General features: G+C 42.5%; 1 protein-coding gene across 1 annotated transcript in view; it reads right to left on the bottom strand.

The window, feature by feature from the left end:
- LOC129707568 (polycomb group protein ASXL1-like) overlaps positions 1 to 14,538 on the bottom strand; it is a 77,275-nt gene that overhangs the window by 18,009 nt on the left and 44,728 nt on the right. The window contains exons 4-7 of the mRNA XM_055652717.1: positions 14,415 to 14,532; positions 9,852 to 9,958; positions 2,463 to 2,580; positions 1,542 to 1,718 (exon numbers count right to left, since the gene is read on the bottom strand). Of these exons, the coding sequence (XP_055508692.1) occupies positions 1,542 to 1,718; positions 2,463 to 2,580; positions 9,852 to 9,958; positions 14,415 to 14,532 (520 nt within the window). The remainder of the gene's footprint in view (positions 1 to 1,541; positions 1,719 to 2,462; positions 2,581 to 9,851; positions 9,959 to 14,414; positions 14,533 to 14,538) is intronic.

The following is a 14,538-nucleotide window of genomic DNA, read 5'->3' as shown; positions in this document are numbered from 1 at the left end:
ATCTTTTCTCCCCGTATTGCCTTTTCAGTTATCTTCTGTTGCTCTTTAAAAGTTTCCCAATCCCCTGGCTACCCACTCATCCTTGCTACGTTATACTTCTCTTTTATTTTTATACTGTCCCTGACATCCCTTGTCAGACACGGTCGCCCCTTATTCCCCTTGGAATCTTTCTTCCTCTTTAATACACCTTCTGTATTATTCCCAGGAATACCTGCCATTGTTGTACCACTGTCATCCCTGCTAGGGTATCTTTCCAGTCAACTTTGACCAGCTCCTCCCTCATGGCTCCATAATCCCCTTTATTCGATTTTCCCTTTTCCCTCTTAAATTGTAGATTAAAACTTATCATATTATTATGGTCACTACCTCCTAACGGCTCCTTTACCTCGGGTTCCCTTATCAAATCAGGTTCATTACATAACACTAAATCCAAAATTGCCTTCTCCCTGGTAGGCTCCAGTTCTAGCTGCTCTAAGAATATCAAGGCCGAGGGCAAATTGGAGGAACAGCACCTTATATTTCGCTTGGATAGCTTGGGTAGTGGTATGAACACTGACTTCTCTAACTTCAAATAGCCCTTGCTTTCCATCTCCTCCACCTTCCCAGTTCTCCTACATCTTACTGTCTCCGACTACACTCTATCTCTGTCCCACCCACTCCCCTGACATCAGTCTGAAGAAGGGTCTCGACCCGAATCGTCACCCATTCCTTCTCTCCAGTGATGCTGCCTGTCCCGCTGAGTTACTCCAGCATTTTGTGTCTATCTGAGATGCATTCATCACTAGCTAGCATTTATCTCTAGAGGGCTTGTGTACAAAAACAGGGATGTAATGCTGAGGCTCGACAAGGCACTGGTCGGGCCGCATTTCGAATATTGTGAGCAATTCTGGGCATCATATCTACGGAAGGATGTGCTGGCACTGGAGAGGGTCCATAGGGGGTTTACAAGAACGATCCTAAGAATGAGTAAGTTAACATATGGTTTGACGGCACTGGGCCTAAATTCGCTGGAATTTAGAAGCACGAGGGGGGGACCTCATTGAAATGTATAGAATAGTGAAAGGCTTGGATAGAGTGACTGTGGTTAGGTTGTTTTCACTAGTGGGGGAGTCTAGAACTAGAGGTCACAGCCTCAAAATTAAAGGATATTCTTATAGGAAGGAAATGTGGAGGAATTGTGTTAGTCAAACAGTGGTGAATCTGTGAAATTCTTTGCCACAGAAGGCTGTGGAGGCCAAGACAGTGGATATATTTAAGGCAGAGATAGATTCTTGATTAGTACAAGTGTCAGAGGTTATGAGAAGGCAGGAGAATGGGGTTAGGAGGGAGAGATAGATCAACCAATGGCTGAGTAGATTTGATGGACCGGATGGCCTAATTCTACTCTTATCATTAATGATCACAAAGGAAAAAAGCAATTTCATATTCAGCTGGTGTTGATGTATTTTGTGCAGCACTTTCTAGCAGTCGTTGGACACAATTTTCCACACACTGATACAAAAATACATTCTGCAGAAGATAAAATAAAATGTACTCCCTACCTGTGTTTGACCTTCTCAGGGCTCTGAAGTGTTGTCCAGGCTTCCGATTCAGGCTTGGCCTGCACTGAAGTTTGTTCATTTCTGTTCTGTTGTACTGAGTGCTGCCAGAGGTAACTGTGCAGGAACTACCATTGGATGTACTGCTCGATTCACCATCTGTGTGCTTGGCTGTGAACACTGAAAACAAACCCCAGCTTACTCAACATATTTGACCAAGAAAGACAGTTTGCAATCCACGTGCATGTTTGTGGGTTATGTAGCTGGGAATTAGACCAGGCAGCAACTTTATCAACATTTAAACACCATTGAAAGCTTCAGATTAAATGTGAGTGGATACAGACTTATTAAAATGCTAAAAAAAATCCTGGAAAGAATTTCATTATTTAAACTTTCAAGAATGCATCACGGAAATGGAAATTGCCAATGTAAAAGAAAGCCCACTGCACTGTATGTGTGTATGCGTTTTTTTTCCAGAAGATAAATACAGCACATGGACAAATAAATAAAAGCATTACAGAGCGCAACTTTAGATTTTTGTGTAAAGGCACCAATTGTACTTTCATGGCAATCCTTTATTTTTGCATGTCCTAATTCACTTTTTGTATAGCTAGGGTAGGGTGCTGGTGTTTTTAAAGTGCCCCGTCCAGGTTGTTTGTGCCAGTGATATACTTTGACTTCTCTCAGGTAATCATGCCAATGAGGCCCAATGTACCAGAATCTAGGAAACAGGACAAGGAACAGGTAAAATAAAATTGTACTGCAAATGCTGCGGATCCTCCTCATTCTTAGTTGCCTCACTGGATTTGCAATCGGCTCTATAAACTGAGTAACCTCAACCCCCAAATTGGGAGAGGATGCAAAACCTATACAGCCCAAATGATTTTCCGGGTGAAATAATTGTGTGCATGGTCTTCATCTCACCTGAAGCAGATTCCACGTGCTCTCCATTAACTTTCAATGGAGTCAGGACAACTCTTGGAATGGATTTGCTCATCATCACTGGAACTCCAATCTTCTTTTTTGGTTGCTGCTTCACAGGCTGTTGCATGTGATGACACAAGGATTTAGATAAAGCCAAAAAACTCCATTACATACACCTTACATTTCACAATCTGGGAAAGTTTCAAAGTTCTTCAGAACTAAAATGTCACTGAAATATTGCTGTGAAAATGTGGAGAAACATAGGAGTCAATTTGCAGGCTACACTTAATGGTCAATTAGGAGCGAGCATACCCACGTGATCTTGGCCTTGAAGTCAAGATGTGCTGCTGACTTAGAGAATAAAAATGCAAATAAGCCAAACATTAATCAAAGTTGTATAATTAGATTCAGCAGGTTTATTTAGACTACACGCTTATCATCAACGGCTGCATCAGATTTTACCTCAGTTCAATGGAGCAAATCTGTCCTTGTCTGCCACTTCTGTATCTATTTCATATAGTTTCAGGCCTGACAATAACTATTACCAGATCCAGTGTTCATATTAAAATCACAATTGCCTAATTGGAATTTACAGTCACAAAGTTCAACACTAAAATCAACCAGGCATTTTATATTTCCCAATCAAATGTTTGGGCGAATCAAGATTCCATGTCACAGCACTGTCACACGAGACTATATCCAACTCACATTTGGATATCTCAGAGCTCAACCACATGCACCATTCTGCAGTTATATTTTGTATTTGTTATCTTGGACAAAATTGCTGAGAACAAAAAGTAGCAAAACCTTATTTCTTTGGAAAAATTTGTTTTGCCCAACAGAATGAATGAATAAATAAATTAATGAATGAATACTTGGGCCATAAACCTTCCATGATCACATATAGAAGTCAACAGAACCATTAAATGCAAAGGTTCAACAAGGTCTATAGCACACGGTGATGCAACTTCAAGATGACAAGCAATCTGGATATCTACCAAAATGAACAACCACTTTCAAAATGAACAATGACTTCTCCAATTTCAGGTAGTCCTTGCTTTCTCCCTCCTTCCCCTCCCCAGCTCCCCAACAGCCTACTGTTTCCGCCTCTTCCTTTCTTCTTCCCGACCCCCTCCCCCCACATCCACAGCAGTCTGAAGAAGGGTTCACCTATTCCTTCGCTCCATAGATGCTGCCTCACCCGCTGAGTTTCTCCAGCATTTTTGTCTACCATTGATTTTTCCAGCATCGGCAGTTCTTTCTTAAACCACTGTTTTCAAATACCTTCTGTGCTTACAAGTTTTTCTAGAATCAGTCTTTTCCCCCATCAGAGATAGACCCTGTCTGAAGAAAGATCTCGACCCGAAGCTTCACCTATTCCTTTTCTCCAGAGATGCTGCCTGACCCGCTGAATTACTCCAGCATTTTGTGTCTATCTTTGGTGTAAACCAGCATCTGCAGTTCCTTCCTACACTTTTTCCCCATTAGCTTTGTTCTGCTGGTATTGGAGTACAAGCATGATGGATACCCAGTGACATACACAAAAAAAACAATTGTCAAGGATCTTGGAGAATGAGAGCAATTCCTTCCAAGTAAGACGATGTAAAGGGAACTTTCACTTTCCATGGCACTGCCTGCAAATGTGCTGCTCGCAAAGTTTAGCTTTAAGACAACAATGACACCAAATTAATAGCAACATAAAACTTATTCAGAATAGACATTTAGAAAAAAATAGGCACTTTGCTCAAAAAGTTGAACAAGTTTCTGCTTTAACAAAAACTCATTTGCATCAACTATTCTAAATGAAAAGTTCTCATGGGGGGGGGCAAGTGTTTATTTTGGAACAATATTAAAGATGGAGGAAAGATTTGATAGTGTTCAACAAGACTTGCAAGAGTAGGATATTAAAGCACTAAAAGTCAGCAGATTTTTCGATGGAATCAAGGGACATGGAATTAGCGCAACAACGTGGTGCAGAGGTAACAGATCAGCAATGATGTTATTAATGATGGAGCAGCCACAGGGACTAAATACTTATGCTTTTAAAAAAAATGTTTACACAAAGATTTTGCCACAACCGGTTATTCCTACAAGTTGGCTGCTGATTCTTTGCATTAGTTAATACTTCACACCCAAGTATTTAGTGGTAGAAAACAAAACTATGGATGGAAGGAGTTGATTTCAGCAATCAGCTTCTCACTGCATGGTAATTCTTTGAATCCTTTTATGGCCCCTTCTGCTGAATGAACACTACAGAAAATAACATTTCATTATTTCCCACTTCAAATTTGTTAATATTTTAACACTTCGTTAGGTCTCCCCTTGCAAGAAGGCAAGACAAAGACCCTTAGCATGCTTCACCATTCCCAAATCCACTGTCTTGTCCAATTCTAATAATTATTTATTCTCCCTTGCATCATGTCTCAGCCTTGGATATGCCCAATGAAAATTCTCAAGAATTGGAGCCATTTGAACAGACATTACTCAGTCCTAAACGACCACCTCCTTTCCCAAGACATTAACACCCTGTTATTCTCGCCGCTTCAGCAGAAGAGTTTTAAACTTGCCTTTTATTTTTTTGCTGCAATTCTGTCTTCTGCAGCAAAGTATGATCTCATGCCTCAGACATTTATTTGTCATTATCATCTCCCCTATCATTGTCTCCATGGGAGCAACATTCTTGCACAAGCTCTTACATTTTTATTTTCCTATTTCTTTGCACATCTCACACAACATGGAATCAAGCTCTTTGGCCCAACTTGTCGTTGCAGACCAAGATGTCCATCCACCCAAGTCCCATTTACCTGCATTTGACCCACATCCCTCCAAACCCTTTCTATCCATAGGTAGACAAAAATGCTGGAAAAACTCAGCTGCTGATGCTGCTGCGCCCACTGAGTTTCTCCAGCATTTTTGTCTACCTTCGATTTTGCAGCATCTGCAGTTCCTCCTTAAACACCTTTCTATCCATAAATCTGCCCAAATGACCCTTAAATGTTGTTCTTATTGTACCTGCCACAACCACTTTCCCTGGCAGTTTATCTCATATTTGTGCCAATACAATGCCAAGCTAGTATTTTCCTCCATTTTTCCCCCTTCATTTTGTTGCAATTTCCAAAACTTCTCAATCCCCATGCTCTCTCTTCTTGGCAACATGAGAAGCTACTTTCAATTCAATACGAGTGCTCACCGCCTTGGCGAGATACAAATGGACCACTTTGCTCATGCAGTATTTATGACTCAATGTACATGCGTTGACAGTTGTTTTAAAATAGTACCATTATTTATCTACGAGCAAGCATTTTATTTTATTTCCTACTTTCGCCAGTGCACCCTTCATTCATACATAACTGGCTTTACATTTAAGATTCCAGCTATTGACTGAATGGCGTCTCTCCTGAACGGCATACAAAATTGTAATGCACAAACAACGTTCTCCCCAGAGAATCTCTAACTAGAAGATAATTAATGAACCATTATACAACTTCACCTCTAAGATGGCCTTTTCCCTTGTTAGTTTTGCTAAGCATTTATCAAGAACACTGACTTGAATGCCTTCTACAAACTCATCCTCCAAACTACTTCTGACAATTTGATTCCTCCTGTCAGTGCAAAGATCAAGCACGATCCCACAGGATTGCGGCATTATTTTTGATACAAGCTTTTCATTTTTGCACGATTGTTTTCTCATGTGTCGCGGCTATTCTGGGTCCTGTCACAAAAACACACAACTAACATTGTAAAAGTCCAATTATTCTTATTGCAATTCCATTTCCTGGAGGGGGCGGCTTGGCAGATGAGTCAGGTTGGGAAGACAAGAGTGGAGATAGACACAAAGGCTGGTGGAGACAAGTGGAAAAAACAAAGTGTTACAGATGACGGGGTCTGATAAGGAAGGAAGATAAGAGTGAAATGTGGAACCAGGGGGAGAGGTGATGGATAAATGGGAACATTGGACTGGGGGCAGATGAACTGGCGATCTAGAGGTGTACACATTGTTACTGCCCCCACTCACCTGTGGGAATGGTCCCCCTATTAGAAGGCTATGATCAGACAGACCTCCCCATCCTGCAAGTTCCTTTAATCTGATCTATTGTATTTGGTACTATCGATGTGGCCTATTTTATATCAGTGGGACCAAGCATAGACAGAGTGACTGCTTCGCTGCCCTGTGTGCCTGAGCTAGCTGGAGCCCCCGGTTGCAAACCACTTCAATCCCCCTTCCTATTCACATACAGACCTGCCTCCTCTCGTGCCCAAGTGAGGCCGCACACAAACTGCAAGAACAACACCTGCTGAACTGAAGGCACGTGACTGCATTCCAAATAAAACAGGATAGATAACTCTATCCCTGTCTAACGCTTTGTAATGTTTGCAGATTGGATTTTGAGCCAAATTTTGAGTTTCAAGTAGCAACATCTCCTTTGTGGTTGGTGGGAACCTCACTGTCTGCACGGACTCTCGTGTGTTGCAGTGACAACCATCATCAGTCCTGCTACCCCAGCAAATCTCAATTAGTAAATTCACTCAGCTGCAGTTTCCCTCATTCGATATTATAATTTATATATTTGAGTTAGTTATTTAGTTATTGAATATTATAATGGATTTTATTCTGTTTTAATTAATTTTTTAAAAATATACTAACCAACATTACCTAGCACCATGTAAAATATCAATACTCTATAATCAATACAGAAGGGGTAGAAAAGGCTGGGGCTATCCGAACGTTTAAGAAAGTTACAGATACATGGCTAGGACCGGTTTGGAGGGACATGGACAAAATGCAGACAGGTGGTATTAGATTGTATCTTAGTTACAACAAGATGGTGGCGCCAGTCAGCAACGGCCTCTGCAGTCCGTCTGTCTTTTTTTTATTTTTGTCCTGTTAAGTGAATGTCTTGGTTTTAGTTTCTATATTATTTTTAACTATGTATATGTGGGGGGTGGGGGAAACTTTTTAATCGCTTCCCTGTACGGGGACCCGACTTTTTCCTTGTCGAGTCTCCGTTGTCGTTTATGCCTAACATCGTGGAGCCGGCGGCCTCGAACCAGAATCGACCTGGGAGCTCCAGTCACAGAGCCTGCAGACTCACCATGTGGCCTTTTCTTTAAAATGGCAAATCTTGGGTTGAGAGACACCGCTTGCATGGGTAGATGTTATTATACATCTGACTTTTCATTACCCAAGAACAACTGCTGATAGAATTGATCGACTTGAGGGGAGAATTCAATTTCACATCACAAGAACCACTTTAGTGAGGGATAAGAACCGTATACTGACTGGACTGCACAAGGAAGCTCGCTTGATTTCAGTGTAGCCTTTTCATTTAGTAAACTAATTGAGGATTTCTTACAACAACAAAAACTCTTCGATTTGGACACACCAGCTTTTTATTCACAGGCTTACGTCATTACAAAATCACAAATTCGTATTCTCAAACTAGAACTCCTGTTCGCTAGATTAGTTCAAACCTTCAGATGTCAAATTTAACGTCACATAGAATTTATAGCAACTAGTCTACGACAGTAACTGTTACATACTATTAATAATTCTTCTAGAATATCTGTAGCAGTGTTTGCTTCAAAAGCGAGGTTGCAAAATTTTGTATTTAGATGAGAGCCGAGAAAGAACTATGAAAACATTCAAGCCTTCCACTAATGGGAGAGTCTAGGACCAGAGGTCACAGCCTCAGAACTAAAGGATGTTCCTTTAAGAAGGAAATGAGGAGGAATTTTCTTAGTCAGAGGGTGATGAATCTGTGGAATTTTTTGCCACAGAAGGCTGTGGAGGCCAAGTCATCGGGTATTTTTAAGGCAAAGATAGATACTTGATTAGTACGGGTGTCAATGGTTATGGGGAGAAGGCAGAAGAAGGGTTAGGGAGGAGAGATAGATCAGACATGATTGAATGGCGGTGTAGACTTGATGGGGTGAATGGCCTAATTCTCCTATCACTTATGACCTTCACAACAGCAAACTCAACCGATTACTGTCAGGCATGGATATCTGGACATCTCATCATCAACTGGACAAACACTCGGCCAAACAGAACACAGATATGGGACATACCAATCCAGATTATTGATCTACACTACAATAACAAATTGTATACATGGACATTTATTTTACTTGTACAGCATATGCCGAGCTTCACTCCACTTGCATCAGGGAACTCAAACAAATTTTTCTGCACCAATTGTAAAAAATGTATCTTAACAGGAAAACCGATGAACAGGAACTACCACGGCCTCTCTAACCCATCATTTAAAAGACAGACCACTTTACCTGGCAAACCTTTTGTAAGATACCGTTAAAATATCTAAATATAGCTTTAGACTATGAAAACCTTGACAGTTCAATTGCTAATTTTTGCAAAATGTATTGTCATTACTCATTTTGCATTAAAATTACTAACACTCATAATACCTAAACTGCTCCACTGAATAACCTTTTATATTTATTTGCAAATTCGATGTCCAAGGCCAGCGCAGCTAATATACAGTAGATATTTCTTAACCATTCCACAACTAATTTGTGTACCAGGAATGACAATAGCAGAACAACGTCTTGGAAATGTGTATTTACGAGCTTACTGCACACTGAAGCAACGATAGATATTTTAATACATTTTGCTTTAAAAATATCTACTCAATCTGATTCCTACCATATCCAATTTAACAACATTCTGCAAGCATACTCGTGGAATGCACATCAAGTGGTTTAAGACAAGCTTTCCTAGTCTTAAGGAACAGTCAATACATGTCAGGAACACTTGTATTGAGGAAATGAATTCAAAAAAGCTCACAATAATCAAAACCTGTAAACTATTTAACACACAAACAGTCATCTGATGTTGGTGGGTGAGAAACTGAATTTCAAATAATGTTTGATTATTTTTTTTCACACATATTGATGTGGATGATGGACCACCTGTACAAAGATATATATGGTAAATATACTCGAAGAATTAAGAGATCCACATAAAACAGATAAAAAGCATCCATACTTTGGCTGTTTTACGTTATGGAAAACAAATCACTGGTTTCCAAAATTAGATGCTAAAACATTCCAACTCTTCAGTAAATCACTGCCCTTTCAGATCTAGCATAGCTGTGCAACAATCACCAATAATAATGTTAAAAGGTAGTGCTGCTAAGCAACACAGCTCTGGGGCGGGAACCAGAAAGCCATACAAAGCTTTCTTACAGCAATCAGGGCTCAATGAGAGCTAACATTTCTAAACATTTTTATGAACTCATGTATTTTGCACTGTGGTATACAAATATGCGTCTCAGACTTCAGGCTCTTCAATTCTAAAATTGATTGGGGAGGGGGGGCAAGAATGTGTTTTTGTACTGTAGTGGAAATTCATTAGAAGACTTCAATTACCTGTTGGGTCGATTTGTTGCTGTTCTGCTTGCCAGGAGACACCTGTTTTCCTTGAGTCTCAGTGGAACATGACGCATTGGAGGAACTCTCATCAGACACTGGTGAGGCTAATTTTAGAGAGTAAAGAAGAGGATGTTTAGAATGATTCCCTTTATTTAACTGTGCTGCGTTTCACCAATACTACAACCAGCATTCATTGGTGCAGATACATTTAAATAATTAATTTGATGAGGTTCAAAGCAACATTTTAGCTTACCTTAATTTTTGTTACATTAAAATTAATGAACTGTGAATTGAAAGACATTTTTATTGCAAAATCTCAAACTTTACTGTGGAGCCAGGAGGCCTTTAGAAATGCACAATGCATTTTGCCCTTGGAATAAAAGTATTTTTTCTTTTCAAATACTCATTCTACAATTCAACTGTGGAATCAATTGATAATGTATGGTTCAAATGATACAAACCAAGTTATAAACACACCTCAAACAATCCTGTAGAAAGAAGGAACTGCAGATGCTGGTTTACATAAAAAGGACACAAAGTGTTGGGGTAACTCAGCGGGTCAGGCAGTTTCCCTGGAGAAGTCAAGTCAAGAGAGTTTATTGACATGTGTCCCAGATAGGACAATGAAATTCTTGCTTGCTGCGGCACGACAGAATATTGTAAGCATAATACAGAACAGATCAGTGTGTCTATATACCATAGACCATATATATACACATAAATAAACAGATAAAGTGCAATGGGCTGTTATGGTTCAGAGTTTGTTTGATGTTGTGTTTAATGGCCTGATGGCTGTGGGGAAGAAGCTGTTCCTGAACCTGGATGTACCAGATTTCAGGCTTCTGTACCTTCTACCTAATGGCAACGGAGAGATGAGTGCGTGGCCAGGATGGTGTGGGTCTTTGATGATGCTGGCAGCCTTTTTGAGGCAGCGACTGCGATAGATCCCTTCGATGGTGGGGAGGTCAGAGCCGATGATGGACTGGGCAGTGGTCACAACTTTTTGTATTCTTTTCCGCTCCTGGACGTTCAAGTTGCCGAACCAAGACACGATGTAACCAGTCAGTATGCTCTCTGCTGTGCATCTGTAGAAGTTCGAGAGTCCTCCTTGACCTACCGACTCTTCGCAATCTTCTCAGGAAGTAGAGGCGCTGATGTGCTTTCTTTATAATTGCATCAGTGGAAGATCTTCAGAAATATGCACGCCCAAGAATTTGACGTTCTTGACCCTTTCCACCATCACCATTGATATAAACGGGATTGTGAGTGCCTATCCTACCCCTTCCAAAGTCCACAATCAGTTCCTTGGTTTTGCTGGTGTTGAGAGCCAGGCTGTTGTGCTGGCACCATTTGGTCAATCGGTCGATCTCACTTCTATACTCTGACTCGTCACCATCAGTGATTCGTCCCACGACAGTGGTTTCGTCGGCGAATTTGATGATAGAGTTCGCACTATGTCTGGCTACGCAGTCATGAGTATAGAGCGAGTACAGCAAGGGGCTGAGCACGCAGCTTTGAGGAGCTCCCGTGCTGATTGTTATCGAGGATGACACATTTCCATCAATGCAGATAGACTATGGTCTGTGGACGAGTAGGTAATGTTTGATTATCAGAAAGTTAACACCCCTCCCCCAGACAACGACACCCTGCCTGATGAGCTAAACCACTTCTATGCTCGCTTTGACCGAGACAACAAAACCCCAGCCATTAAAGTTGCTCCACCCCCGAATGAACAACCTCTCAGCCTCTCCACCTCTGCTGTACAAGATGCACTGAGCAAGGTGAATGAGCGCAAAGCTGCCGGCCCCGATGGCATCCCTGGCCGGGTGCTTAGGGCATGTGCTGGTCAACTATCCCCAGTCCTCACCGACATTTTCAATCTCTCACTGGCCCAGGGTGTTGTCCCCACTTGCCTCAAGACATCAACCATCGTGCCAGTGCCCAAACAGTCAGCTACAGGGAGTCTCAACGATTTCCGCCCAGTGGCACTCACCCCTGTCATTGCAAAGTGCTTTGAGCGGCTGATCTTGGCTCACCTCAAAGCCTGCCTCCCCCCCACACTGGACCCCCATCAGTTTGCCTACTGGACCAACAGGTCTACAGAGGACGCCATATCGGCGGCCCTACACTCTGCCCTGACCCACCTGGACCACAACAACTCCTACATCAGGCTGCTGTTCATTGATTTCAGCTCTGCCTTTAACACCGTCATCCCAGCCAGCTTGATCACCAAACTCAGTGGACTTGGCATCTCCACCTCCCTCTGCAACTGGACATTGGACTTCCTCACTAAGGAAGTCTCTCCGTTGCCGAACCAGCAGGTCGAGGAACAGCTTCTTTCCGGCCACTGTCACTCTACTAAAAAAAGTACCTCGGTGACTGCCAATCACCCCCCCCCCCCCGGACACTTATTATTTATTCTTTTTATTCAAATCGTTTGCTATGTCGCTCTTCAAGGGAGATGCTAAATGCATTTCGTTGTCTCTGTACTGTACACTGACAATGACAATTAAAATTGAATCTGAATCTAACAGACCACAGTCTGTTAGGGTCAATAACCTCACCTCCTCCACTATAACACTGAACACCGGAGTGCCACAGGGCTGTGTGCTCAGCCCTCTCCTCTACTCCCTCTTCACCCACGACTGCATCCCAAAGTACGGATCCAACGCCATTATTAAGTTTGCTGACGATACCACGGTAGTAGGACTGATCAGCGACAACGATGAGTCAGCCTACAGGGATGAGATCCAGCACCTGACCACCTGGTGTGCCGACAATAACCTCATCCTCAACTCCAAAAAGACGAAGGAGATTATTGTCGACTTCAGGCAGACCAGAGGAGGCAGTCATACCGCCATCCATATCAACGGGACTGAGGTGGAGCGCGTCTCCAGCTATAAATTCCTCGGAGTACATATCTCGGAGGACTTGTCCTGGTCCCTCAACACCTCCAAGCTGATCAAAAAGGCACAGCAGCGCCTTTACTTCCTTAGGAGGCTCAAGAAAGCCCACCTGTCCCCCCAGATCCTGACCAACTTTTACCGCTGTACCATAGAGAGTATCCTGACCACCTGCTTCACGATATGGTACAGCAGCTGCACTGCTGCGGACAGGAAAGCACTACAACGGGTGGTGAAAACCGCACAGCACATCATCGGCGCCCCGCTCCCTGCCATGGATGCCCTCCACCGAAAACGGTGTCTGAGACGGGCTGGGAAGATCATCAAAGACCCCTCACACCCCAACCATGGACTGTTTGCCCTCCTCCCATCAGGGAGGCGGTACAGGAGCCTCAGGTCACGTACCAGCAGGATGAGGAAAAGCTTCTATAACAACACAATCACACTGCTGAACTCGGAGTCCCGACGATAGACTTCTCTGGTCCCTCCGTCCCCCTTTGTTTAATCATTCTGTATTTCCTGATTATTCTGTATCTTCTCTCTTTCTATTTTTTTTCTTGTTTTTTCCTCTTTATGTACAACTACTACGGTCTGACGCAAAACTGCATTTCGTTGTACTGATACTTGTATTTGTGTGATGACATTAAAGTTGAATTGAATTGAATGTTTTGGGTCATGACCCTTCTTTGGACTGATTGTAGAGGGGGTGGGGGGGAGAAATAACCTGGAAAAGAGGAGAGTGCTTTCCCTCTCTCCCAGCTTTCTTTCTCCGACCCGCCCTACAATCAGTCTGAAAAACAGTCTTGACAGGAAACGCCGTGTATACATCACCAGAGATGCTGCCTGAACCCACAGTGTTACTTCAGCACTTTGTCCTTTTTCCTCAAACAATCTTCCCCTATAATGTTGCAATGGTGACCACCTCAGATTCAGATTCAATTTTAATTGTCATTGTCAGTGTACAGTACAGAGACAACGAAATGCATTTAGCATCTCCCTGGAAGAGCGACATAGCAACGATTTGAATAAATAATAATAAGTGTCCGGGGGTGGGGGGGAGGGGGGGGTGATTGGCAGTCACCGAGGTACGTTCTGCAAAGTTTTCCACTTTGCTGCAAGGCTGATCATACAAATCTTCCTCCACCTTTATTGCAACAAATTGTGATTAGCAATTTCCTCAGTGTCTACTTCACAATCATTGCCTTCAATCGCAACTTAATAACTGACATGATGATTCCCCCCCCCCGGCCCCCCTTTATAATATTAAACAGATATTCTGTGCAGGGTGGCATAGTGGCAGTGCAGTTGAATCATAGCTAGGTTCAATCCTGACCCCTGATCCTGTATGTGTGGAGTCTGCATGTTTTCGTGTGACTGCAGGGGCATCCGCCAAATGCTCAGGTTTCCTCTCACATGCTAATGGCATGATGGTTGGTAGTTTGAGTATTAGCTGTCCACTGATTATGTACCTGGGAGAATTTGAAGGGGGGGGGGGGGGGGGGGGGGGGGGGGGTGGTGTTGGTAGCGTTAATGGTAAGCAACATATGTTAAGGAGAAATAACTGAGATGAAGGATATGCTCAGAGCTGGCATAGATTCTGGGCTGCATGATCCTCTTTTAGGTAATAAGGAAATGAGAAATCTTAGACATGACCTACCATCATTTTCCTCGCCTGTGGTACTGGCTTCATTAGAATCACAACTTTCCAAGTCAGGTCCATCGTCATAACCTTCATCACCAATGGGCATGTTCTTGGACCATAATAATGCATCTTTCTGAAT

Source organism: Leucoraja erinacea, chromosome 21 (genome assembly GCF_028641065.1).
Source record: "Leucoraja erinacea ecotype New England chromosome 21, Leri_hhj_1, whole genome shotgun sequence".
Lineage (NCBI taxonomy): Eukaryota > Metazoa > Chordata > Chondrichthyes > Rajiformes > Rajidae > Leucoraja > Leucoraja erinaceus.
This window is presented reverse-complemented; position numbering and strand designations above follow the sequence as displayed.